Below are 25,700 nucleotides of genomic sequence, written 5' to 3' on the forward strand. Positions count from 1 at the left end.
CCAGCCGTGCCCAACGCCCATCTGGGAGGATCGGGCCTGGCGGGGCTGGCAGTGCCGGACGCCTGGCCGTGGGGCAGTGCCTCGGCAGGGTGAAGCCCCCATGTGCTGCACCGCGGCCCCACAGGGATGGGGGTGCAGGGGCCGTGGGCACGGGCAGGGCCACGCAGGGACAGAGCAGCCCGGGCTGTGGGGAGGCGTCGCAGCCCCGTCGCAGCCCACCCGGCAGTTTGGGCGCAGCCCGTGCTGCTCCAGCGCCGCAGCGGTGCCAGGCATAGCCGAGGGCGCGGGCAGGGGGCTCTGCCCGACTCTTGTCAGCCCTGAACAAGTCAGGGCTGGTGGGGCTGGACCCCCAGGACACAACACTCTGTGCCCCATGTTCGTCCCCCGCGGCCCAGGGGACAAGTCCAGGCTGGACGCGTTCTGCCCGGGGCAGGGCTCGGCCAGGGGAGCTGGGTCCCTGGGCAGGCCGGGGCCCTGTGGGCCAGGGCAGGGCTGTGGGTCCCGGGGGGCTGCTCACGGCTGCAGGCCCACCCCCCTGCGCACGCTCCCATGTCTCCCAGAGCCCCCCCGGTCCCAGTCCCCCCACCCCCCCCCGCCCCGTCCCCGCAGGGTCGCTGCGCGCCAGGCTCTCGGTATGAAGTTTTATTGCCGACATGCAGGAGTAGTTTCGATGTAGTACAAAAATAATGTCTTTATACAAATTTTTTCTTTTTTTTTTTTCTTTTTTTTTCTTACACCAGGCTCCTTCCCACAGCACGGCCCCTCCACCTCCACCTGCCCTCCCCGCGCCCCCTCTTCCAGTTTGCTTTGATACAAGTGTGACGTACTGGTGACGAACGGTGTGCGGGAATACTGGGTATGATACAGCCTCGCAGAGTCCTCAGAATATTGCTTTAACTTTGGGGGAAAAAAAATAAAAATAGAGAGGTGGGAGCAAGACAGGAGACAAGCAGCTGGGTCCAGGCCCCGGGGGTGTGCAGGGGCTGGGGGGGGTCCCTGCTCTGCTGCTGGTGGCACAGGGGGGCGATGGGCACAGGCGGGGGGGTGCCGGGACAGACCGACCACGTTTAAAATAAATAAGGCTAAGACTTGAGGCTACTGGCTCAGCTGGCTGGGGTTGGTGCAACCGTTCTAGACTGTATTAGTGTTCACAATTCCCTGCCTGCCCGCTGCCGCGCGGCAAGCAGGACCTAATGCCCGACACCGCCACGGAGCTCCAGCCCACCCCCCTGCGCCCACAGCCGCCCCGGGGCTGGCCCAGGCCAGGTGCAGTCCGCTGCTCCGGCCCGGGGCAGGAGAAGGCAGCCACGCACCACGACCATCTGCTACTCGCCCCCTGCCCGCACGGGCCGGGGTGGTAGAGCTGCCGCCCCAAAAAGCGGGGCCAGCCCCTGCGGCCGAGGCCACAGGAGCCTTTCCCAGCCCTGCTCACACGTTTCCTCGGGCCCAGGCTGGCCGGAGAGGGCGAGGAGCAGCTGGGAGCAGGGGAAGGAGGCAGGCAGAGAGCCGTCACCTCGAGCAGGGCACTGGGAGCACTGGGACCTCTGTGTGAGAACAGTTCATCTGGCAAGACAGGCATCCAGTTCACAAAATGAGGCTCAGAAACAATCGTTCCCGTTCTCAGCACAGGCAACCGCTCTTCCAGTGGCGCCGGGTGACAAAGCGGGACGTCCTTGTCCTCCTCCCGCCCCAGCACCGCACGGGGACAGCGGAGGCGGCCCCAGGTTTGCGTGGCGAGGCTGGGATGGCAAGATAAGCTAGAGAACAAATACAGTAGAGACTTCAGCCAGCCCCTTCCTAATTCTAGGCAGATTATTTTGGGAAGCTTTTTCACATTGTAACTCATATATTATATCTGTACCACAACTGAAGTGTGAAAATACTAAATCAGAATTAATGCAATTTTAACCGCACCTCAGATAAGCTACTGAAAAATAAGATTAAATCATAAATCCTTACGAAACTAAAAGGATCAGTGAAAGGTGGGAAAGAGGTCAGAGGCCACGCTGGGCCAAGTCCTGCAAAATCTTTGAACCGTGGACGAGATCCGATCTTTGCAGCGATGGCCCGCAGCGGCAGCCGGGCTCTCCGGGCGCTCCCGGTCACGCCGGGTAAGCGGGCAGCGGTTTGTGCCGCTCACGAAGGCCTCGGCGTGCTGCAGCCCACTCACGGCCACCCAGGGTTAGACAACACAGCCAGACCAGGTGGCACGCTAAGGACAAAGAAAGATTTGATGCAGATGAAGGGAAGTGGGAGGTTTCAAGAAATTCTTCCTTTTGAGAAACCCCGATAAATCTAAGCTTATTCAAACCATATGGAGCAAATGCAATCAGCCAGCTCTCCGTACGGCACAGCTGCAACTCTTGTGCCAGCAAACCAGCTTCACCCTTGGTAGTCTTCTCCTTTCCCACAGGCTTTGCTCGATCCAGAGAACAGCATGGTTAAAAAGACAAGAGAGGTAGATTACAGTCATGATTAAAAGCAGATTAGTCATCTAGGCTTCGATTTAAAAAACAGATTCCAGAAGATGCCAAGAGGTTGCTGCTTCCAAAACTAGCTTTTGAAAAAGTCTTCTCCCTCCAGAGCGAGTGCGAGAGCGTGTCCCCGAACAGAGCTCAGAAGAATTGCTACATTTCTCTCCATCGCGGGACACCGGTATTGCTGTTGAGCTGTAGTAGGCGACGTGAAAGGCAGACTGCAGGATGGTGCTTGTGCTCTCGGGTGTGTGGGAAGCTACTTCCGAAGGTACCTCTGGGCCAGGATCGCCGCGTCCAAAGGGTTCATGGGCTGGGCGTCGTGGCCGAGGCGTCGCACTGGGGGGATGTTCCCAAACTGCCGTTTCTGTAGGAAGCTCTTGGCCTCATGCAAGGTGTTCTTCTCCTCAGCCAAGAGCAGCTGCTGCCTCATGTAGTTCTCAAACTCGTACTGCGAGCACTCCTCCGTCACCTTCACCTGCAGAAGAACCACCCTGTCAGAGCCACAGCAACAGGCAAGGGTCCCACAGCCCCGCCTCCGACGGTCCTGAGCTATACGGGATAACTGGAGTCTTACTGCAAGAACTGGACCTGCTGCCAGGCGTACAGGCAGGACTCCCCATGAGTCACCAGTGCCACCAGGACCAGAGGTCTGGAACCCTCAGTGGCTCTGTCCTGCCGCAGCTCATCCCAACCCCGCCAGATATTCAGGGGCTGCAGCCGTTTGACCGCAGCTCTCGCACCTCCCCGAGCCCAGCGGAGGGATTTCTGACGGCAACACCAGCTGCAGCATCACAGGCAACAGCTCCTACAAGGCCGTCCCCAGGCAGTGAGGTCACCGGCCACCGCTTCCAACACAAAATACGTTGGCAAGAAAACAGAACGTTTGCTCCCATTGCAGAACTCACCGGGGAGCATGAGCCAACACTGCCACCCCTTCCCAGCTCTCCCAGCGCAGGGGAGCTCTCAGCTGCGTGTGAGGGAGGGAGCGCTGCTCAGAGAGGAGCGAGCAGCCCCTCAGCCGGCGCTGGGGCTGGTGACTTCACTTCCCGGCAGCACAGCCAGCTGGATGTGCCTCCCAGTCCCAGCAGCGTGAGCCTTTCCTTCCGCTGCTCAAGACGGCAACGGACACGGCTGCCTCGCAGAGCAGCGGCCGCAGCCGGGTCCTCACCGCCCTCCCCTCGCCAGTCCGAGGGCCATGAGCTGGGGCTCACATCTCTGCCCATTACAGCCAGACCTGGCGCAGGGGCACAGAAAAGCAGCTCTGCGGGAAGGAAAGCAGGAAAACCTACCTCCTGGGGGTTTTCGTGGTTAGCCACTTGGTCATCGATGTCTGGCACCACTTGCAGAGGGCCGCTCAGCGAGGACATGGACTGCCTGCGGGCAGAGCACGGCGTCAGGGACCCAGAGCACAGCCCCGCCTCGCCCACCTTCACCCAGCACCCTGGCCAGGGTGGCCCTGCCCGGCTGGACACCAGAGCGTGGCACAGCGCTGTCTGGATGCTACACCAGCCGCTGAAGAATGCTATTCAGTTTCCCTGATATAAAGTCATGTTTTAATCCTCAGAGCTGCTTTTTTTTTTTTTCCCCCCAAACAGGATGTGGAACTCTAACTCTTGCATAGGTAGGAGAGAAAACAGCCACAGCTCCAAAAATCACAGACTTCGCTGCTGACTCAGAAAGCAGCAGGAGAACTTTGCCCGGGCATGCTGTGCAGCACAGACAGAAGGTCACGGGGCTGACAAGAGAGGGCTGCCCTGAGCAAACACCGCCAGGATCCGTTCCTGCTGGAGTGTGCTACTGGAATCTCATCCCAGTTGGTTCATGCCAGTCCTGGAGTCAGATTTACCTTCCAAAGGCATCCCCACCCTGCACGTGTAGTGTTCTCACCTGTAGTGACATCTCCTGCTCTTCCCCTCTAGAGATCTCATTATCTCTAACAGATAATGCAGCACTAATTACAAGCTTGCAGGAAGCGTCTATGTCTGGCTGCATCTGTTTCTCCATGCAAGATATTCCTGACCATTAGACTTTCTTTAAAATCAAAACCAAGCAGCGTGAGGGGGCACAGCAGCAATGTTACTGCTTTACAGACTCCAACCTCGGTCGCAACGACGAGCATTTGTACAGCCCCCTCCGGCTGTATCCACCAGCAGACACCAGTGGCTGAGACACGGGATTAAAAGCTTTTTGCAGCTCTCACAGATCCTCCTCTGGTGTCCTGTTTGGCAGCGGTCTGCTGGCCACAGCTGGAATAACACAGCCGGCAGCCGAGACGCCATATCTCTCTCCTCTTGCACATACCACGATGCTATGATGGAGCTGAGAGAATCCAGCACTTCAGAAGCCGTCAGACGCTGCTGCGGATCCAAGACCAGCAGTTTTCGGATCAAGCACACAGTGTTTTCCGAGACTCGTCCATCCCTGGGGAAGAGAACGCGCGGTGAGCCCAAGCGCCCGAGGTGGGCGGCGGCAGCAGCAGGACGTGCTGGGAGCACAGGTAAGGAACCAGAGGAGCCACCCCAGAATTAACAAGGAGGTTGATTCCCTGTCCCTGCAGCACAGGGCCTTTCTCACCTTTGCACAAGACGTCCCAGCTCTCCTACTGCTTCCTTGGCGTCATACAGCCTTTGTTCTCAGTACCGCTGTGACCCGCGGGGGTTTCGAGTGAAGCCCCTCCAGCTCCGGCTGTCCCAGTAAGGCCCAGAGCACCGCCCGCACAGGCACCAAGAGAACAGCCTCCGGGACAGGCTGTACTTACTCAGGGATGGTGTACTCTGCAGCCTTGATTTTGCGGAAAAGCTCCTGAGGTACGCTGTCGTAGAAGGGGAACTGGCCATAGAGCATGGTGAAGAGCACCACACCCAACGCCCACATGTCACTGGGTTTTCCACGGTACGGCCGTCCTGCAAGGAGAAACAAAAGCAACAGGCTTTACAACACTGCTCACCTCTGCAGCTCACCACCAGCAGCAAAGGCACTGAAGGAACCTCCTCGTATGCTCCTTTTTTCCTAGGCATTAATCAAAATGCTCAAGACTTCCTACCACAAGACACCAAGGACCTCTTTCAAAGCTGCATCCTCTGCAAATAAGCAAATCAGTCATCTCCACACAGATGTCTCCCCTTTCCCTACACAGCAGGGCTGTCCCTGTGGAATGGTCTTGACGTGACCTGAGAGCATCAAGTAATGGGAACAACTGTGTACTGCGCTGGATTTGACACTTCGCTCCCCTTCACCATCCCCGCAGGCTGTCACCGCCTGCGAGTCTGAGGCAAAGAGGGAGAGAACTTAAGGACTGGCGAGCACACAGCACAGGGAGGCAGGAGAGAAACCCCGAGAAGAGTGAGTGTCCCTCACGTGAAGGGTGGCCCAAGATTAACACCAGCCTCAGCACCCCGGCTGCCCTGGAGACTTGCGTGGAAGCGCAGATTAAGACTCTCCACACCCGGCTCAGACGGAGCCCATCGAGATGGGACTCTGCCTCCGGGACAGATCCGGCGCACGGCCACTGGAGCCTGCTGGGAAGCCGTGGAGGGCACAGGAAGGTGCAGAAGCATTCCTAAAAGCTGCTGCTGCCCCAGCACGCCCTAGGAGCCGCTTGATGGAAACGTTGCTTTAAAGCCCCTTCAATCACACAATGAATCAACAAACAGCAGCACGAGGGGCAAAACACCGAACTCCAGTGCTCTACCACGGCATAGGACCGAGGGAATGACTTCCTCTGACTCACGCAGTGAGTCACTGCTGCAGCAGTTGTTATTTGTACCAATTATTCTTTGCTTTATATGCTCAAAAAAAGGCACCTCTCCCTCCTCCTCCAGCTTTTCCTGCTGTGACATTTCAGCAGCCATAAAACGCAAGCCATCTCTTAGCAGAAGACAGCTTCTTCTGGAAACCTGAAACAATGATTAATTCTTTGGGCGTTTTAGCTTCCTCTTGCACAGGAGCATGAGCTCTGAGGGATGCTCAGAGTCTGAAGGTGGTGGTGAAGTCTGGAATGTCCTTAACTAACTTTTCCCTCGATGCTTGGAGGGAGACTGCAGACTGAGTCATTTTGGAAGAGCGCTTTCAAGAGCACGGGACCAGGCTGCGCAGACACGGCGCGAGGAAGGGCTACTCGCAGAGACGTCAGAGCGAGCGCAGCGCGGCTGCACGCGACGGTCAGTCCAGGTGGTGCCGTGCCAGATGCAGAGCAGTAACTGAGCTTGCTCAGACAGGGGCCTGAGCAGCCTCAGCTGCCAGGAGTCAAACGCAGCCTGCTCAGCACCTTGCGTGTGCGGCCTACAGACAGGCCACTCAATCCACCAACAAGGGAGCCGTCAGAGGAAACGTGGGCGCTTGCAGCCACGCTGTGCGGGCAGGGAGGGTAACGAGGCTGAAGTCCAGGACACAGTGGTACCCGGACGAGCAGGAAGGAGCAGCTCCACGCGGCCTTTACCAGACACCAGCCACTTGAGCTGCAACTGCTCCAAGCTCCTGCAGAGAAGTTGGCTCTCATCATCCATCTGGTTACAGGGGCCTCAGGATATCCTGCAGAACAGGAAAGGCCTGCAAAAAAAACCCCATTCCACCTCCCTGCCTGCCTCTGCTCTCTTCCTGGCTTAGCCCTGCCCAGGAGGGAAGCAGCCTCAAACCTGCCTGGAAGATCACGTTGGAAGCACTCAGCTACATTTACTCCTGCTGCCTGCAAACCTGACAACAAACTTACTGAGGGGAGCCCACTGGGTGTGGAAATGTCAAGACCAGCTCCCTCTGAGGGCATTTCTGACACAGAATAGCTCGGGATATCATAAATGACTAACTCGAACCTTTACAGGTGTTCTCAGGGTTCTAGACCTTCTTCTCACATAAACAAACGTGATAGACTGGCAAGGGTTCTGGCTTTCACGCTGGCTTTCACGCAAGCGGTGCTGCCCAGCGTGGTGCTGAGGAGTCCAGTAAACAGTTGGTGCTGATGACGCTCTGTCCAAAGTTTTAGGCAGTCTCCCACGGTCTTAATGCTAGCTCGGCCCTGCAGATGGATAACCCTTAGCGGGTGGGATGCTTTAGGGGTGATCTGGGACTGCATCCTGCAGTTCAGCTCCATCCAAACAGAATTTTATCTTTGCTTACAAGGAATACTCCACAACAGGAGCTAACGAACGGTAGCTGGAGTCTACACAGAGATGCTTCAGGTGTACAGTCCCAGCTGTAAACGCACCCTTCAACACTAGTCCAGCCCACCTGGATGAGAAAAAAAAAAATAAAAATCCCAAAACGATGCCTTCGTCACGACGCTGACAAGCAGGACAATCACTGCCTCCTCAGTGATTGCCAGCACAAAAGCTGGCACAGTAGCAGGCAGTTCATTGAAGAGAAACCTCCTGAAGCAACTGAAACAGAAGCCACATCTGTTTCTGAAAGTTCCATGCACTGGAAACAGTTAAAAGGTAAGAGAGAATCAGAGAAAACTGTTCTTTGCCAGACTTCTGCTTAAGGCCTCTCCCGGAGACAAGGCACAGGCCAGGCTTCTGGAGGCAAGACACAGCTCAAATGGACTGCTCGTCTGGCCTGCTGTCCTCATTCCTTTTTTTAAGTAACTCCTCTCAAGTCAGACCAGAAGCTGCCCAGAGGGTCAATAGATCCCTTCTGGAAGCAGCAGCAGCTGCAGGAACTGCTCCTCTCGGTGTACGGCCTGGAATAAACTGACATCATGGTGGGATTTGGACCGGTTGCCTCTCAGGCCCAGGGATTTACCTACAGATTAAGTGAAGCCTCAGGAACAAGATTCAGACATGGGAAACGGAACATCTTGTCTGCAGTTGGACTTATTTAGGAACAGACAGGGAGCTTTTAATTAGCTTTGAAGTTGAGACTAGCCTTAAGAAAAAAGTTACAGTCGCTCATTCCCTCCATACTTTCCCAGCTGGAAAAAACAAAGCAAGTCTCATAACTGGACTAAGAGGCTCTCACAGAAGGCAAGTTACACATGGGAACAGAACGAGGTGGTTTTCCTTTAATGTCAAGAGTCACAAACAAATCAAACGAGCACTAATTGTGGGGGCTGTGAGCTCCCACTGAAGGCTGAAGGAGACTGCCTACCGCTAAGCACATCTGGGCTGATGTAGGCAGGGCTCCCTCGCTGGTCTTTCAGCAGGTCATCTTCACTCACGAGGTGCTTTCCAAGACAGAAGTTTGTTATGGTTATTCGATGAGTCCTGGGGAGAACCAGAAGATATCAGTGTCATGGGGCATCCTGCACGAGCCAAAGAGCACAGACAGAGGAAGTTAACACCAAAACAGAGGTGGGTGTCTGCAGGGCTTTTTGGGAAGCTTGAAGACAAGTGGAGCTGCAAGACCAGCTCCATCTTGACGGGGAGGGATTCCACGTGTGTCAGCACAGCTTGCAAGCTCCTTACAGAAGGAATAAGAGAATCCATTTTACAGCTACGGACAGCACCTACATTCAACTTGAGCAGCACATGTAAAAGCAGCTGTAAGCACGGAGTGCTCACATCACCTGCCCACCTTGCAGCCACACCGGCACGTTTCGGTCAGCCTCCCTGGGAGCGTCCTGGCCAGCAGCACAGCACCCTGCAGGCATCAGCAACACCAGGATTTGCACTTTTGTGCTTGCTGACCATCGTAGGGTGTGAGTGTTAAGAAAGCAAAAGTTTATTTTAACAGCTGATTCTCCCCTACGCTTCCCAACTACCATCTCTACAGGCATCTTCTCCACACAACATTTTCTGGAAGCGGGGTGAAAATACCTCCAGAAGGACTCCCCCATGCCTGCCCTCCGTGCACTGTTTGCTTATGTGTCACTAGCAGATGAGCCACAGGACCTTTGATCAGATTCAGTTTAACCACTTTTGCGTTACCCAACAGTCCCACAGCAGGAATCTGGCAGTTTTACCTGATCTGCAGGACTGTTCTTCACACGCAAGTACACAGAACAGAGGAAGTCTAATCAACATCCAAAAAACCTCCTGCATTTCAGTACTGAAGAAAAGGTGAGAACTGCAGGCACACACAACTTCTCCATTAAGATATTCCTACTTCCCTATGGTATTGGCAGCTCCAGTTAATGATTTTTTCCAGGCAAAGCGAGCTCATTACAAAATTCCTACCACATTAAATCTTCCACATCACTTGGGTACTTCAGATTTTAATGTACTTAAAGGACTGAGCAGAAGAACGCTGTCTAGAAGAATTCTGTATCCTTGAAACGTATTACACAACTACAGCCTGAGAACATGAATTAAGTCAGTCAAAATAACCAAGAAATATTTCCAGCCTATCTAACAGACAAGTGAAATAAAACCAAGCGTGGGTTGGCAACGAAGAGCTGATTATTAAGGCAGACAGACCTGTGTTTAAGAAGTGTTAGCTTCAACTGTCAAGAGACTTCCCTGGCTGAATAACAATCTGCAGGATTTGTTAAAGATTTAAAAGACTAAGTGTTCTAAAGGACACTAAAATGTTCGGGGTTGCTCGGTTTTATTTAGTCACTGAAATTTGATCTAATCTGTAATCATCCAACTACTGCACTGGCTAATTGGAAACCTTCAAGGCTTTAACGTCCACGTCTTGCAGGGCACAATGTCTGAGGGATCTTCATTAGCCCAGGGTGTAACGCTTAGGACTCTGCACTGATACGTAGTGACCTTCACTCCCTCACCCGTAGAAAAGACCTGGCTCTTTTGTGAGCACGGCTGGAACAGAACAAACATTTCTGATCAGCCCAAATGACTGGTCCTCTCCATGGTGATCTATTCTTATGCCTCACCCACCCTTTCAAATGACTCACTGCTGTAGAGGCTACAGTTTTTCCTCAAAGCTGATAGCCTTGCTCGTAAAAAGCAAAACCATAGCGTGTAATACAAAGAATTACTTTGGCAAGTGTGTTCACAAAGCTTCAGACACCTCCCCCTTTCTGCTAGCGGGGGCCCCTTGTGCAGCTCTGTCAGCGGGGTGCTCCACCGCACACTTTGCCCAGAAAAGAAGGGAAGCTCTAGGAGGATCCTCTAAAGCAGCAACCTTTCTCTGCTTCTTCCTAGCAAGAAGGAGAATCAAAGAAGCAAGCAGAAGATAAGAGATTTATCTTAAAGCAGCTCTGCAGAAACAACTTAAAACAGTTTACAGGTGGCCCTGAAAACCACTGTGTGCGTGGAACCAAGAAGTTCCTCAGTAGGTAAAATCTGTTTGAAAGAAACCAGTATTAGGGAGGAGAAAAAGGCAAGCTGTGACCACAGTGAACCTGCATGCTTTGTCCAGATTCTGGAAGCCTGCAGACCTAAAGCCTTCCAGTTTTTTATTCATTCCACAGAAAACCAGACAGTGTGAAAAGACAATGAATTCCACTCATTCTTAGTGCAAAATATTTAGCCAGTAATGTGATACTGAAGGACACAGAAGAGCATCTGAACTGGAACTAGCTTGCCAACTAAATAACTACATAAGCCAAGACAACTAAAAACTGCAAGGAGCCACCAAGCCGAGCCCACACCACCACCAGCTGCCTCTCACTCGTGCTGAACTCATGCCCCACGGATGCTGCTCGCTCTGCTCTGGGAGGGCTGCTCCCTCCTGTGCCTGCACAGCATCCAGGACGAGCTGGACATCAGTGCATGATAAACCGAGGCTCGCATCAAACCAGCTAACGGGAAGAAGGATGCTGTTTCAAGCACAAACACAGACTAGACAGAAGAACTTTTGTTTAGATAAGTAAATGTTTTACTGCTAGCAAAAACACAGCAGTGCAACGGTCGAAGATGTAACACTGCTGTGATTCTAGTACAGACTGCAGCCTTGGGAATTCCTTTAGCACAATGGAAAGTGACTCATGTCAACAGAACTACTGACCACATTTTTTTAAATATATATACACAATAAGTATTTCTCGTGCAGGTTTCTGAATTACTATAAAATTTAGTTTTCAGAGGTTAGAATCAAAAAAGAAGTGCTGATATGGCATTACTAAGCTTGGTGGAAGAGTGAATTACCTAGGTTGGGCTAAATTAGTTTTTAGAGATTAACTTGTAACTTCAAACCGGATTTGTATTTTTGCACAGCCTGCTTCCATTTCCCTCACCCGTCACACACGAGAGCACTCTCAACAAGTGCTGCCTTCATTTGTGTTTCTAACAGAAATTGCTTCAGGGAAGAAAGCTGCTGTTCTGCCGTTGCCAGAAGGGCAGCTCTGCAGTAGACTTACCTTTTGTTTAGCACCATGTTTCCTAGCTTCAAGTCTCTGTGCACAATATTTTTCTGTAAAATATAGCATATTTGTTACAGAAATACCAGTTTGATACTTGAAAAAAAGCACTAAGTATTTTTTGAAATAATGTAATCTTCATTCTCAGAAATACCCTAGATCAAGGTTTCAAGTCAGGTTGCATCCTGGCTACTTTGCTCCCTTCATATTTGATTCTGGTGAGAGGGACAGAACAAGCACATTTGCTACTTTGAACACAGACAGACTTGACTGAAACTAAGAGTCCTGAAACTTAAGTGCCCAGGCTCAGTAAGACCAATAAGATGAGCATTTCCTCAGAAGATACATGGTCACTCTTCTGCCAAGGAAAGAAGGGTGTCCCTTGTCACAGGGGAAGAAGTCAAACATCGGCAGAAACTCTTTTTGTTACAATAATTTCTCGTTCGTTGATCTCAAACCTGCAGCTTGAGGTTCTGATCTCAGAAATAAATTCTTACATTGTGATTTATTTTGCTTTAAGAGGAAATAGCTTGAAGTGTTTCCTGCATTTGATTAGCCTCTGCTCTCCTCTTCAACCACCCCTTTCTGAGGCCAGTAACACTGCAGTTCACCTGATCTGCATTTAGTCCAGCTGGCCCCTCTCCACAGTCAACAAATGCTATGTTATCATCCAGAAACTTGAGGGGAGGGGAAGGGAATGCTCTTGCATGGCTCTGGGCATGAGGCTTTATGCAGAACACTTATGGGGAAACAGCTGAAACATTCATCCTCTGCAACCTTGCCACTGCTGCACAAGGAAGTTTTAAAACATCTATTGTACTAACGTGGGAAAACAGCCTTCCAGCACTGAAAGGGATAACAAAGATCTTACCTTATGTAATGCTTCTACCACTCGTACCACGTCATAAAATATCACTACCGTCTCCCGCTCACTCAGTCTCTTCTCTTTAATGACATAATGCTGCAGATTAATCAAGTCTGCTGTTTTGTCGCTGAAATCATGAGCACAGAGACAGTCTAACACAAGACAAATGCGCTTCTTCATTTTTCTGACCATTCTATTGGCTTCTAGATCTTCTATAATTTCACAGGCCCGGTCCTACAGGGAGGCAAACACATGAGCAAGAGTTCAGGGAAGCTGTCTGGGCACACGTACTTACATACAGAGGACTAAAGAATAAATAACTACATGGTGCTCTCAAAATAACTAAATATGATCATAGTGCTTGATTTCTGCCCTAAGTTGAGATTAAAAAAAAAAAATTTAAAAATACATGATCTCTACTTAAAGAAGGCAGAGAAAGTCTGTGCTGTTTGACTGCATGCCTGTGTCAGCACTGATACGGTTTACATACACACAGACATCTTGAGATAAAACCTAGAAAACTCCGCAGTGGTACAGACTAGGGATCCCACACATTATTAATGAGAAGAACAGCAATCTTCAGAAACAATTAGCAGTTCTTCCACACCATTAAACAGGACACAGCTGAATTGGACATTTGGCTTCCTTAAGATATAGTGAAAAATGAAATACTTTTTCAAGTGAAAAGTCTGTTGACAAAATTTAACCAGCAAGCAAGGCAATACCAACATCCCAACCAGGAATTCCTATCGGCCCATCACATCCACAAACAGCTCTGAAGGTGTGAGGGGCGCAGTTCACAACTGTGAGGCACCGATCAGCACGCTGACCAGTTTAACTTGCTGAAACAGTTTCTTGGCAATTTGTCCCCTCTTACAAGTCATCATAAAACAGTGGAGACTGAAAAGCATAAATGCAGTTCTGAAGGGTGCTCTATGGGAACAAATTAATCTGCCAGTGAAGCAGCTATTTTCCTACTTGAAGGGGACGCTGCTGAGCACCTGTCCCGTCTTTGAATGTTCTCACCTTTCCCAAATCCCAAACCCTATTACATCCCACTTAACTCTCAAACATCCTTGCCACAAACTTGCTTGTTTGAACCAGTTAACCTCAGTGGTGTGCTGGTAATTCTTTACACACAAAACAGGGTCAGCACGAACTGTGCGTTAAACAAAAGCAGCTCAAGCCAATAGCAGTTACCGGCATTCCCCAAACCTGGACGGTGACCAGCGGTACCTGGAAGAGCCCATGATGATGAACCACTCCTTCCTGGTTGTGGAGCAGGGAAAGGAGAGAATACTCTGTGTGCAGCAGCATCTTGCCCTGTCGTTCCTCCTGGGTTTCTACTCCTTTGTCACCCCTTTCTTCTAAGGTGAGAATCTTCAGGAAAAGGGAAAAGACCTTTACAGCTCCCAGAAAAACCCAAACACCGCAAACCCCTCTCACATTTTAGATACTGACACATGTTTAACAGTTGCTGTAATTGCTCTGATGCGTGCACACCTGCCACAAACCTGTGTGAGCTAACACCTGTGCAGAATGCGTAGCACGAGCTTGATTAACACAGAAAAGCTGCTCAGGTGGCTTTTTGCAAATATCCCTGGTAATTTTTCCCACTGGATCCATCCCCATTTCAGGCACAGCGGAGCAGATGAGAGGGCTCCACGAGAGCAGCAGAGCAGCCACAGAGGCCTCACCTCAGGGCCAATCTGGGCACCAGGTCTACACCTGGCAGAACTGCCCCGCCAAGGGGAAGTTCCAGCAGCCATTTCCAACAGTGCACCGGTTCAGCCCACACCACACGCTGCTGGTACGCACACTTGGGTCGCGAGAGCTCGAGAGCCCTGAAGATCTGGAAGCCCTGCAATTCGCTTACCTTTAGCTGATAAAAGTCATCTGTCCCATCCTTTCTTGCCAAACACTGAACAATACTTGGCACAGGGGAGTTACCTAAACGTGGACCTAACAGCACAAAGCAAAAACAGACTTGTTTTCCTTTAAGCAGCAATGACTAATGTGGGGTTACATCAGTATGCTAGTGTCATGCAGTTTACGTTACTCTGAACCAAGTTCCTTTTTTTAGGAGATTAGATTGTAACTTGTGGAAGTGCAGTTAAAGAAAAAAAAAAGGTATTGAACTCTGAAACCTTTTTGGACAATGTATCATTTGTTCACTGGAGAAGCCTTTAACAAAAGCCCACACGTGGCACAGCTGTTTTCAGAAATTCAAATTTCTGCATGCCTGAGCCACAGGGCTTTTACATTTACCAGCAACACCCACGGCAACTGCTGTTACCACACCTCTGAACCCAACTGCCACCGCTGCAGGGACCGCTCAGGTACGCAGAGCGGTCCAAGTTTCAAGTTCATATACAGCCTCCATTCTTCAGTTTAAATCAATCAGCTTCCAATTGATCATCCATTAATTTCCACTGTGAAGTCCACCACGTTTTGGACAGTTTATATAATTAGTTCTGAACTAACGTATTCTAGCAGCTCTCCAAAGCCAGCAGAGTGGTCTTGCCTTGGCACATCTGCCTTACAACGACCACTGCTGCATTATTACGTCGCCTATGTGCTGATCTGGCAGCATATTCCAGGCAAGCAGGGTTGAACACCTCCCCAGAGCTCTAAACAAAAAAACGCCCTGAATGAATTTGCTCTTTAACAGCAGCAAAGTTTAAGAACGTAGTCTAAAAAAGGAAAAAAAAAAAAAAAAATATATATTTATCTTAAAAGCTATGCCTGCCACACTACATTAGTATCACCAATCTTAGTTTGATCAGCTGCAGAAGCTCCAAGGGCTGCTGCTTTGCTACATCAGGTGAATTGCACTGAGGTAAGACACTAATTTTGCCTCATTTTATAACGCCTTTTATTTTCAGCTTTGCAATCAGTAACCACCTTGAAAACTGAAGAAGAAAGTTCTCCCTGCTTACCTAGTATAAAAGGCCCCGCTCTCTTGGCGTTATTTCCAGAAATCCCTGTACAAAGAGCTTTTGCCTTAGCAGAAGTTTCCCCAGCTCCTCTGTCTGATGCTCGCCGCTTCATCCTTGGCTCTTGAAAAAAAAAAAAAAGATCACATTTGATGAGCAACTGAGTTAATTTCTTAGACTACCACTTATTTCATACTGGAAGGCTTTCACCTACTGATGCGCTCATGTCTCTGCCTACTTGTGTTTCTACAAAAAAGCTATGTCTCATTGCTGACAGCCCAGTTGTGGGCTGGAGGTTTAACGCATTTTTGAAGGTATAAATCAGCCTCATTATTCAAGCAACATTTCCTAGATCAGTTGTTTGAGAGACACAGTGGGAACAAGTCTAAATAATCAGAGCTTGTTTTACAGCAAAACCAAGTTTTCAAATTAACATATCCCCAAAAACACGGGAAGAAAATGCTTAAGTTATCTGTCTGTATGGATGTCTCCTGCTGATTCAGCCTATGGACTTCTGTGGGTTCCTTCACGCAGGACGTCCCACCAGGCATCACTGGCAGCTCACCAAGCAACTCAGAAGGCTCAAGTCTGTTCCTCAAACAGCCAAGAATGCACAAACCTAACTAACCATAAAAATTAACAATATCTTTCACCTTTTCCAGCAAGGGCATAGAAGACTGAAACATGCTCGTTATCGTGGGATTCAGTTAATTCAACAATAATTCTTCAAAAATGTATTTTTAGTTTTAAAATAAGTCCCCCCTCCTTCTTTAGGCTCTAACCTTTTTATTACACCTCCACCTATCTGCACCCAAGGCAGCTGAAATGTGAGCCCAGTACACAAAACTCCCATCACTTCAGTCTCCACATGCAGGAATCAATGTCTTGTTTTAACGAACACACTATTACCTGCCTTTAACGGATATTCCAATGAAGGGAAACGCCGTGGTGCCAGTACGTGTGCCCTCTTGCACCACCGCTCCATGCAAAGAACAACTTGATTTATGAAATGCAAATCTCGTGCTTTGCATCCCAGTATTTATTCAAGGCCCACGCATCACTACAAGTCAGCACAAACAACTAAAAGCTTGACTAACTCTGACTTATTCGGGCATTGCAAAAAATCTGATTTCCAATATGCCTTTGCTGCTGCTCAGGAATCTAAAGGGAATTTGTGGCAGTATTGCAGAACCAACACCTGAAGGGCGAAATAAATTCAAGCCTTTGTGACTAAAACCCTTCCTCCCCAAAGGAAAGTCTTGTTTCACTTCAGCATGAAAAGAACCTCCTATGTTTGCTGCCGGGCTAGCCTTCACACGCTGCGTGCTCACCGCAAGCATAAATCAGCTCCATCAAACCGAAGTTCTGCTCCTAGTACACCACCTCTTCACCTTTATCTCTTGGAAAATCGTTTCAAACACTTCCACAAATACCTAGACACTAAATGCTGGTGCTCTAACATTTCAAAGATTTTTTTTTTTTTTTGGTGGGAGAGAGGAGGAACTAAGTACAGATCCATTTTCTTACACTGAGCATGTCAAAACCAAGCCCACGCAGTCTTCCCTAAGAGGTTATTACAGTAGACTGGGAAAATATTTTTGGGTTGTACTTATTTGTTTTTAAAAAGTCCCCACATTTCACCACATAAAAGACTGATAAATCACCATACTTTGAATGAAGTTTACCATCTGGCAGTCCCACCCTTTCCGTGGACACAAGGGTGACCTCATTGCATTAATTCATCTAGCAGTAACTGTCACCAAGATCAGAGACAGCAAGAGAGATAAGGAGAGGAGTCTTGCAGCAGACTTTGCACCGCTGCACTGCTGACTTCCACCAGCCGTTCAGATCTCCACCAGAGAAGTGTCGCCAGCCCCAGCTCATTGAGCAGAACAAAGTCCTGAGCCCCACGTGCTCCTTGCTCTGCTCATTCTGCATCCCTGACCTAATATTTGATTCTGTCTTACAAAATTCTCCACTCCTTGCAACATCTTCATCCCTGCTGGAAACGTATGAGTAACGTTTCCACTGGAGAAACCCCACTGCACAGAAACTTGGAGATAATGACCGTTGTGCAATCCGAGCTGGATAGGACTCGCTGGTGCAAACGGCGTTATCGTAAACAAAATAATCTGAGGACTCACGTAGTTCAGCATCAACTGTATCTTTACTCTTCTTCCAAACTAGGTTTTCCAACGTCTCAGGAGACAGGAGTCATCACCTTGGAGAAGGCTGGATGGTCGAAAGCTCGAGGACTCTGTAATGCGAAACGAGATACACTTGATGCTGTGGTTCTGGATTATTCTTGATTACGATAACGTGTTATGCACCAAAACTTCTGCAGCTTGAAACCTCTCTGTTTATATTGGCTTAGGAAAGGCCTGAAGCTCCTGATATCACGTGAGAAAATAAAAGGGCTCTTGAAGTTCGGTCTCCAAAGAGTCACAGACGCACGGCCCTCACTGCACAGCAAGACAAACACAAGCGTCAAGGATCTCAAAAGGCACTTTGTGATGCGAGACAGACCTTCAGAGCAGGAACAAACACGTTCTCCATTTTAACCTCCACCACGTGGCACTAGCTTGCCTATTTTTAACAGTATCTTAAATATAATCAAGTTAGCAACAGTGCCACAACAGAATCTTCACCAGCGGAAGCAATTTGTAATCACGGTAAGAGTTAATGGACTTGAACAGAACAATTTCTGCAAAAGGCGAAAAAGAATACATGGCATTTTATTCTTATCAAACCCCCACTGCATGCTAATTCCTCTTTACAATTTACATTTGGCCTCTTAAAAAAAAAAAAAAAATCAAACTAATTCAACTTAAATTCAGTGCTGCTTAACGGTTCATCTGGTCTCAAGAAAAAGGAGAAATTTAGGATTTAAATCAGACACTCCAGAACTGAATCTACACCACCTCTACCAAATGCTTAATTTAACTCTCAGATATCGCATGGTACACATTTGTTAATCTAAGCTGGTTTGCTTTGCCAGTATCCAGTTAGACCACCTGAAAAATGCACAAGAAGCACCTGGGACTTGGGAACCAAACTTCCACCACCACCTAAAACACAACCCAGTACTATCACCTGGTTCGGCGGGAGCTGCAGAGACCGCTGAAGATCTTTCCGAATCAAGTTACCGAAGCTACCTGTACTTTGATGAACGGTGCTCAGCCCCACGCCGACGGCACGTGGGCAGCCCGCGCGCCGGCCAGCCAGCACTTTCGGTATGAGTCGTCTCCGTGCTGAGAGCGAGTGGAGGTGTCCCAGCCCTACCGTCGCTTAAAGGACATCCACCAACCTAAATATCACAGCTCCACTGCAGAATACTTGCGAGAGCAAGAAAAACACCAACATAAACAAGTACTTGGCTATTAAAGACAATCCTGGGCCACTCGCGGCACTGCCTACCCTGGTTCCTGCTGCATCACAAGGCAGCAGAGCCCCACAGAAATCTCAGGAGCCCTCAGAGGGTTCACACGTGAGCACTCCAGGTTCCTCCGAGACAGGAATGAAGGGCGGTCGGACGGAAGGCCCCGGCGCAAAGGGAAGAAAACCGGAGGCAGCTGCTGTGAAACAGCAGGAAGGTTGTTCCCTTTTCTGCACATTGTGTAACCCCAGTCAGAGCAAGGAAACTGGTCAAAAGGGCACAGAGGTCCCTGTGCAAGCTCCCCGCAGAATGAGCCGCCATCCACTAGGCACAGGGCTAAGAACGGTATTTTGAGACTGGGATTAAGGAAAAAAAAAAAATCTCAGCACAAGGCTCCCCCTTCCCTTTCGAGCCAGTGGGGTTTTTTCTACCTGCAAATTCATTTAATCCTGGCTTGGGCTGGGCTGATACAAAGCTCTGATTTCACGGCGCTTCACTGCTACAAGTACCCGCAACACAAAGCTGGTGTTGCTCAGACACCAACAGCTGAGCGATAGCCTGGAAGAATAAGCTTTAAATAAGTTTTAGACAAACGCTGTAATAAACTGGACAGCTTAAAATGACTCCACGGCTGTAAGCGGAAACATGAGGCCGCAGCAGCCTTTAGTGCTCAGAGCCAGTGTGACCAGCAGCGAGACGGGGTCTCGTCCCACCAGCAGCGTGTGCTGAAGCCACCTGCCGCCCCACCGGCCCCGCTGCCGGCACCTGGAGAGGCTCTGGCCGCAGGAGCCCCGTCAGCATCCACAGGGACGCTGGCAGCGTAACTGCTCCTGCGCCTAACGCGTCCCAACAGCAAAGGAGCTGCCTCTTCGTGTCCTGCCGCTAGTGCCACCGGAGCGGCTGGCCCTTCCCAGGACAGGCTTGCTCAGAGCACACGAGAGGGGATTACTGCGTCGCACAAGGATTTCCCCCTCACACACAACGAGCAGAGAGCAAATCAGCAGTAAGTGGAGTCCCACACACAAGCCGGTTACGCTGCAGCACAGCTGAGATTTAAAATAGCCTGAAGTTGAGAATTTAGAACATTTCCAGGAGAGGTGAGGTGGCGAGTCTCGTAAGGGCAAAGAGCATCCCTGCAGCAACACCCCTGTGTAACAGGCAGCCCCACAGACAGCCGGGACTTTCCAATCCTTGAGACTGAAAAAAAAAAAACCCCAAATCATTTTAACATCAGCAGGACCAGGCTTAAAAGAGCGTATCCAACATTTCTGCAAAGAGCCAGAACAAAACCACTTATCCCTTAGAAACTCCACCCTGGGGACAGGGCCGCTAGATACTGACGTGGGGGGTTCACCGCCCCCTCCCCAAAAGCCAAACTGTACAAACTGAACCAAACCGCCCCCGCTGCCTGTCCCACCATCTGTAACGCAAATGGTCTCTCACACCGACAATGAAGTTACAAGTCTAGCCCAGAAATTCGTTACTTAACAACTTTAATGTGATGCATGCAATGTATCAAACATCCGACTGAAGAAGCGTCTAAAGCTCCTTACTGTGCTAGCTATGACTTTAATAGAATTATTAATCAAATAATTTGGAGATGTAAATGTGATGTCTTTTAATTACGTAGCTTAAGGAAATTGTCTAATTCCCAACTACTGCGTGTTATGCCCAGCACAACAACAAAGAAAAACAAGAGAGGAGGAAACTGCCCTTTTCATGTCAGATTAAAGAACAAGCAGGTCCTGCAGTCCAGCAGCCACAGCTAATAGCTAGACCGAAAAAAAAAAAAAAAAGTACCTTTAGGGCATTAACAGGATTACTCAGCAGCACAGAAACCAGTTAAGACACTGGAGCAGCTGATATAACCTCCGCGATGCTTTCTGTTGTTTTATCTTGCAAGAAGGAGACAAACTGAGTTAGTTGGTATTTACATTTTGTAGCACGCTGATTGGCAATCCCGACGGTGTCCTACCACACTGCTTCAAGTGAGCTGACCCCTGCAAGCAAGGCAGCGGCAGCTGGGAACCAGTGGCCGTTCTGGGACGGCAGCAGATGATGGAGCCCACCCGTGGCTGCTGGAAGTTCAGGGCTACCGAGGCCTAGCTCCCTCAGCGAGGAGCTCGCACCCATCAAAAGGAGCCCCGGTGCTGCAGGAGCAGCTCCCACCAGCCGAAGGCGCCAAGCTGCCCCGCTGCCAGCGCTCGAAACCCGCCTGTCGCTCCTGACCTGGAAACACCGCAGGTGGGAACGCGACAGGGTTGTGCGGTAGTCACAGGCGGGGCTGGCGGCCTGCCGACACGGGTGCGCGCACAGAAGTGAATCACCGCTCCCCACGGGCTTCGTCACCGGGCTCGAAACCTCCGCTGCGAAGAGGCAGCGCTGCAGCTGGGCCCGCCGGCGCTCAGCTGCCCAGGGAAGCACAGCACTGCTCCGCACTCGTACGCCTCAGATGGAGGAACCACCACAACCCACTGCAGCAGCATTTGGGACGAAGCTGGAGACCCAGTCCAAAAGTTTTCGTCCCGCTTGCCCTGTCCACTCTCCTCTCAGCCAGTGCAGGCCTCAGCTTTTGCTGAAACAAAGCTAAAAAACTTGATTCAGATGAGCAGCATCAGCCTGCACCTTTCCCCACCTAAATACTGCCCAGTGCGTTACTTACCAGTCACGACTAACCAAAGCTCACATTTAAGCCTGGCTCACGGCAAATTCAGCTCACGAGAAGCGATGCTAGACATGACCTAAAAACCTACACAAACGTTAACACTAAAAGAGTAAAATCTCGAGTTGCGGCCCGGCTTCCCGGCACAGGAACAAGCAGGTCGGTATCGCTGCGAGAAGCCGCAACCCCAGAGTTGCCACACACCTTCCCCAGGCAAATCCAGCTAGGGACAGCTCAGACCCGAGTCATCAGCGCTCCCAGGGACAGAGGCTCGATTCCCATTGGAAAAGCTTCCCTGAGAACAGGCGGAGTTGGGATCAGCCAGGCCGGTGGAGTCACCGGCTGGGGGAATACAGGGAACGTTTGCCGGGCAGATCCCAAGCAAAGCAGGTGTGTGGGAAGGAGGAGCCGCTGCAGCCCGACGCAGGGGCAGCTGGGGTGGGCTCCCCTGCCTCTGTACAGCACTGTGGTAGATCAACTTTACCAAAGGCTTTGGAAGTTTATCTGTTCTGTAAGAGAAGTAGTAATAAAAAACGCTCGTCGGATGACTCAGAGCCACCAGTGCAATCCACGCAGCACTGTGCGAGCTCTTCCGGAAAGGGAAGCCTTCTCCAGAAACAGAGGAGCCCTGACTCAGAGATTTCTTGGAAACGTACGGAGACTCACTCAAGCTTCTTCCCTAAGAGAGAAGTTTGCTTGAAACGAGATGCAGAGTTTCTCTGACCAAAGGAAAAAGGAAAATCCCGAGGCACTGGCACGGCACCAGGGGCTGGGGCACCCCCCATGCTGTCAGAAGGCACCCAGTACGGTATAAACTTGCTGAGCGAGCCGCGCTTCGCAAGGCGGGAGACACGAGCACCTCTGGCAGCCCCGGCTGAACCAACCCGTCAGAAAACCTCCTTCCTCAGCCCAACCTGCCAGCTAGACTAATTCTGGGTATGAGAGCAAGGCACAGCCAGCACTTGAAATGCCGTAGTGCTCAAAGGGACCCCAGGACACCTTGCCTAAAGCCCACATCTAGCTGCGGCCAATCTCCAACTTCTCAGGGACAAAAAAGGCTTCCAAAGGCCAAGACATACATCAGGGAAAGCAAATTCCTTCCTGGCCCCCCATGGCAGCCAGGGAAACTCTGAAGCGCAGGATTCCAGCAACGTAATTACAGTGCAAGCAAGCAAGAAGCTGGGCTTTCTTTAAACCCTTCTGATGCATCAACACATGAGATAGCCAAGGAGTCATCTCTGGGAGTTCCCCGTCTGGTTACATAAACACCAACTTCAGCTTAACCCTTCCACGCCGCAGCACAGGCCACATCCACCAGGAAAAATCCCCGCCCCAGCCCAACATCCTCACGGCAGAGGCACCTACAGCAGGGCAGAGCACGGGAGAAGAGGCTGGAAATCCAACTGCAGCGCTCCGACAGCGCCAGAGACTGCGTCGCTCTCCCAGCGCAGAGTATCGCACGTGCGTTTCTGATCTCGGGCTGCTCCCGTGAAGTCAGGCAGTCGTCACCTTCCAAATCACCATCAGGTGAGACGTGTATTGTATTACAAGATTTTATTTTTCATTTATAGCTTACGTTACTATGTACACTTAATATTCCCTAAATCCACTGCAGCAGGACTTTCCTCATGCGCACAAAGATTATCGCATGACTCACACGTGCTGACACTTTCTTTACAGTGAGGTGTGGTTGCTGTTTTTAACGATAATCTACTCATCTAGCCCTAACTAGATAGAAAGAAATATATTTAAGTTATCCACATACACTGTCACGCTAACGTTGTATCATTTGTAGCATGAAAAGCACACCGACAGACATCATCAGTTCACAAATGCGTACCACCTAACAGAAACAGACTGTTTCACATAGAAAACTACAACGGGCACGGAACCTCCTCCAGTTTAGCGAGAGCTCCCAGCTGGAGAACTCCCAGGGACGAGTGAGGCGCGCGCTGTAAAAGCCCAGAGCGCTGCCGAGTCTCTGCAGACCGATAACACATCCCTTATTTAGGCTACGCACGGTGGGCAGCTCAGGCAAAAATCAAGAGGGCTGTCCTTAATCAAACAGCAGCTAAGTGCCTACAAGGCTTCCCTCTGTCTGGTTTCAAAAGGAGATGACTCTGTAATATCCTGAGGATAAAAAGCAGCTGAACATGAGGGTGCTTTTAAGTAATGCGATTATGTGACCAAGCCATCAGCGTGGATGCCACAGAGAAACAATAAAAAAAAAAAAGAGAATGTAGCACAAACAGTCCAGCATCGGGAAACACGGCTTGCACTCCGGACGCCAGCGGCCCGGGGCTGTTTGCCAGCAGGCAAGCCTTTCCTCTGCCCCGTCCTGCGAGTTAACCGCACCCCGGCTGCGGGCGCCCTGCAAAGCCGACCACCCTCCACCAGTTTGCGTCGTTTTCACCCCGAGGGGATCCCGTCGCCCCGCAGCAGGCGAGCGGCGGAGGCGCCGATAGCTCAGCCCCACCACACTGCGCACTGGCCTCTGCGCCGACTCCTCCATCCCGCTCTGGACACAGGATTGCAGCCCCAAACCGGAGCCTAAAATGCCAAGCACGCCTATGCACAGCAGCATATGTTAAGTCTACACATTAAGATTCTAAACCAGCAAAGAACTGAATCACCCACACCAGTGCAGCACATTCACAGCCACGGCAGGAGGGCGCAGCCGGCCAGGAAGAAGACAAGCCCCAAACCTCTTGTGTCAGCGGGGCAAAGGCGCTGTGCCACGGGCTCCCTCCGACAGCAACGGGCGAGGCCTCTCACGCTCTCACGTAGAGCGGCAGCGAAGCTCCCGAAGGCCAAAGCCAGCAGGTAACCGGGACAGGCTCTGGACGCAGGAAACCCAAAGCATGCCTCCTTATCTTCCTCAGGTGAGCTCACACAGGGAGGCCGGGGCAGGTTAGCTCCGGCTCGAATGCTTTATGGTCTTACTCATTCTCACTTAGAGGTACAGCCTTCAACTACTCACTGCTGAGACACACGAGGCTCCTCCTCAGAGCAGAGGTCCGAAACTACTAAATTAAGAAACTCCTGCCCGGACTGAAAGCGAAATCGGCACCAAACACAAGCTGTCTGCCCCCTCGGCAAGCCCAGAGCCTGGCAGGGCAAAACCAGCTACGCTGTCAACAGAGCCCAAAGCCCCACCAGCACCGTTACGGGGGGGGAGGAATGACAGAGGGTTTGACTAGGAGACGCTTTAAAACCCAGCCGTGCACGCACATCCCGCCACACCAAATCCCGCCCTTGGCTGGCCGGCGGCCGGTACACCGGCAGGCCGGCCCCGGGAAGGCTTCCCCGAGCGGGCAGGAGCTCCGCACCGCCGCGGCCCGGGAGGGGCCCTCACCGCGGCCCCGGGAGCGCCCGGACGGCGGGGCGGCGAGCCCGGGCTCTCCCGAGGCCTCGGCCGGGCCCCTCCCGAGCTGCGGCAGCGGGCGGGCTCCACCGGCCCGGTCCGACGGCCTCCGCCGCGGCCTGCCGGCCCGGGACCACGCGGCGAAGCCTCCGCCGGGCCCCGGCACAGAATTAACGCGAACGAAGAGATTTCCCCGCAGCACCTGGCCCCGCACGGACGGGGCCGGCGGCGGCGGCGGCGCTTCCCGGGCCGCGCGCCCCCTTCACACAGCGGGACCGGCTCCGGGACCCGGCTACGCCCACGCCCGCGCGCCCCCGCTCACCCATGGCCCCGGGGCCGGCGCGGCCGCCGGCGCCTCCCGCAGCCCCACGCCCGGCCGCGGCCTCCGCTCCGCTCCGCGGCGGCGGCCACCTGACAGCGGAAGTGACGCACGCGCCGCCGGCCACCGCCCCCCCGCCGCCAACCCGCCTCCTGGCGGCCGCCGCAGAGATGGCGGCGGAACCGCCGAGCAGCGGCGGTGCTGATTGGCCGGCTGAGCCAGCGGCGGCTGTGATTGGGGGAGAGCCCGGGGGCTGGGACGTGATATTTGCAGCAGACTTTGATTGGATGAGGAGTACAGATGAGCAGGAGGCAAGAAGCAAAAGCTGATTGGCTGGAGTAGGACGATTCCCTCCGCCGATTGGCTCCCGCTCCAGCCGGCGCCGGACAGCAAGCGGGTTGGTGGGCTCGCGGGAGATTCGAAGGCGCCGTGATTGGAGGAGAGGCGGGTGCATTCCCGCCACGCCCCTGAGCCAGCCGCGAGGCCCGTGCGGCCCCCGGCCCCG

At 51.7% G+C, this 25,700-nt stretch overlaps 1 protein-coding gene across 1 annotated transcript; it reads right to left on the minus strand.

Annotated features, from left to right (window-relative positions):
* Positions 1-1,801: 1,801 nt before the first annotated feature.
* Positions 1,802-25,305, minus strand: STK40 (serine/threonine kinase 40). The gene is made up of 12 exons (XM_086765017.1): positions 25,199-25,305; positions 17,619-17,731; positions 15,478-15,597; positions 14,415-14,500; positions 13,775-13,918; positions 12,545-12,772; positions 11,674-11,726; positions 8,559-8,674; positions 5,236-5,380; positions 4,779-4,898; positions 3,767-3,851; positions 1,802-2,952 (listed from the first exon to the last, which is right to left on the minus strand). Exons 3-12 carry the CDS (start codon positions 15,587-15,589, stop codon positions 2,734-2,736), a joined length of 1,308 nt encoding a protein of 435 aa, XP_086621143.1. The 5' UTR covers positions 15,590-15,597; positions 17,619-17,731; positions 25,199-25,305; the 3' UTR covers positions 1,802-2,733.
* Positions 25,306-25,700: the final 395 nt, after the last annotated feature.

This window comes from Chlamydotis macqueenii, chromosome 22, assembly GCF_036417535.1.
Source record: "Chlamydotis macqueenii isolate bChlMac1 chromosome 22, bChlMac1.mat, whole genome shotgun sequence".
Classification (NCBI taxonomy): Eukaryota; Metazoa; Chordata; class Aves; order Otidiformes; family Otididae; genus Chlamydotis; species Chlamydotis macqueenii.

What these genes read in the sequence shown, in the direction of transcription:
- STK40 (XM_086765017.1), bottom strand. Translation starts at nt 15,589, where the DNA reads ATGAAGCGGCGAGCATCAGACAGAGGAGCTGGGGAAACTTCTGCTAAG. An exon ending in ATCATCATGGGCTCTTCCAG is followed by an intron (nt 12,773 to 13,774) that starts GTACCGCTGGTC and finishes GCCTCCCTGTAG; the next exon opens with GACCGGGCCTGTGAAATTAT. An exon ending in TGGTAGAAGCATTACATAAG is followed by an intron (nt 11,727 to 12,544) that starts GTAAGATCTTTG and finishes TATATTTTACAG; the next exon opens with AAAAATATTGTGCACAGAGA.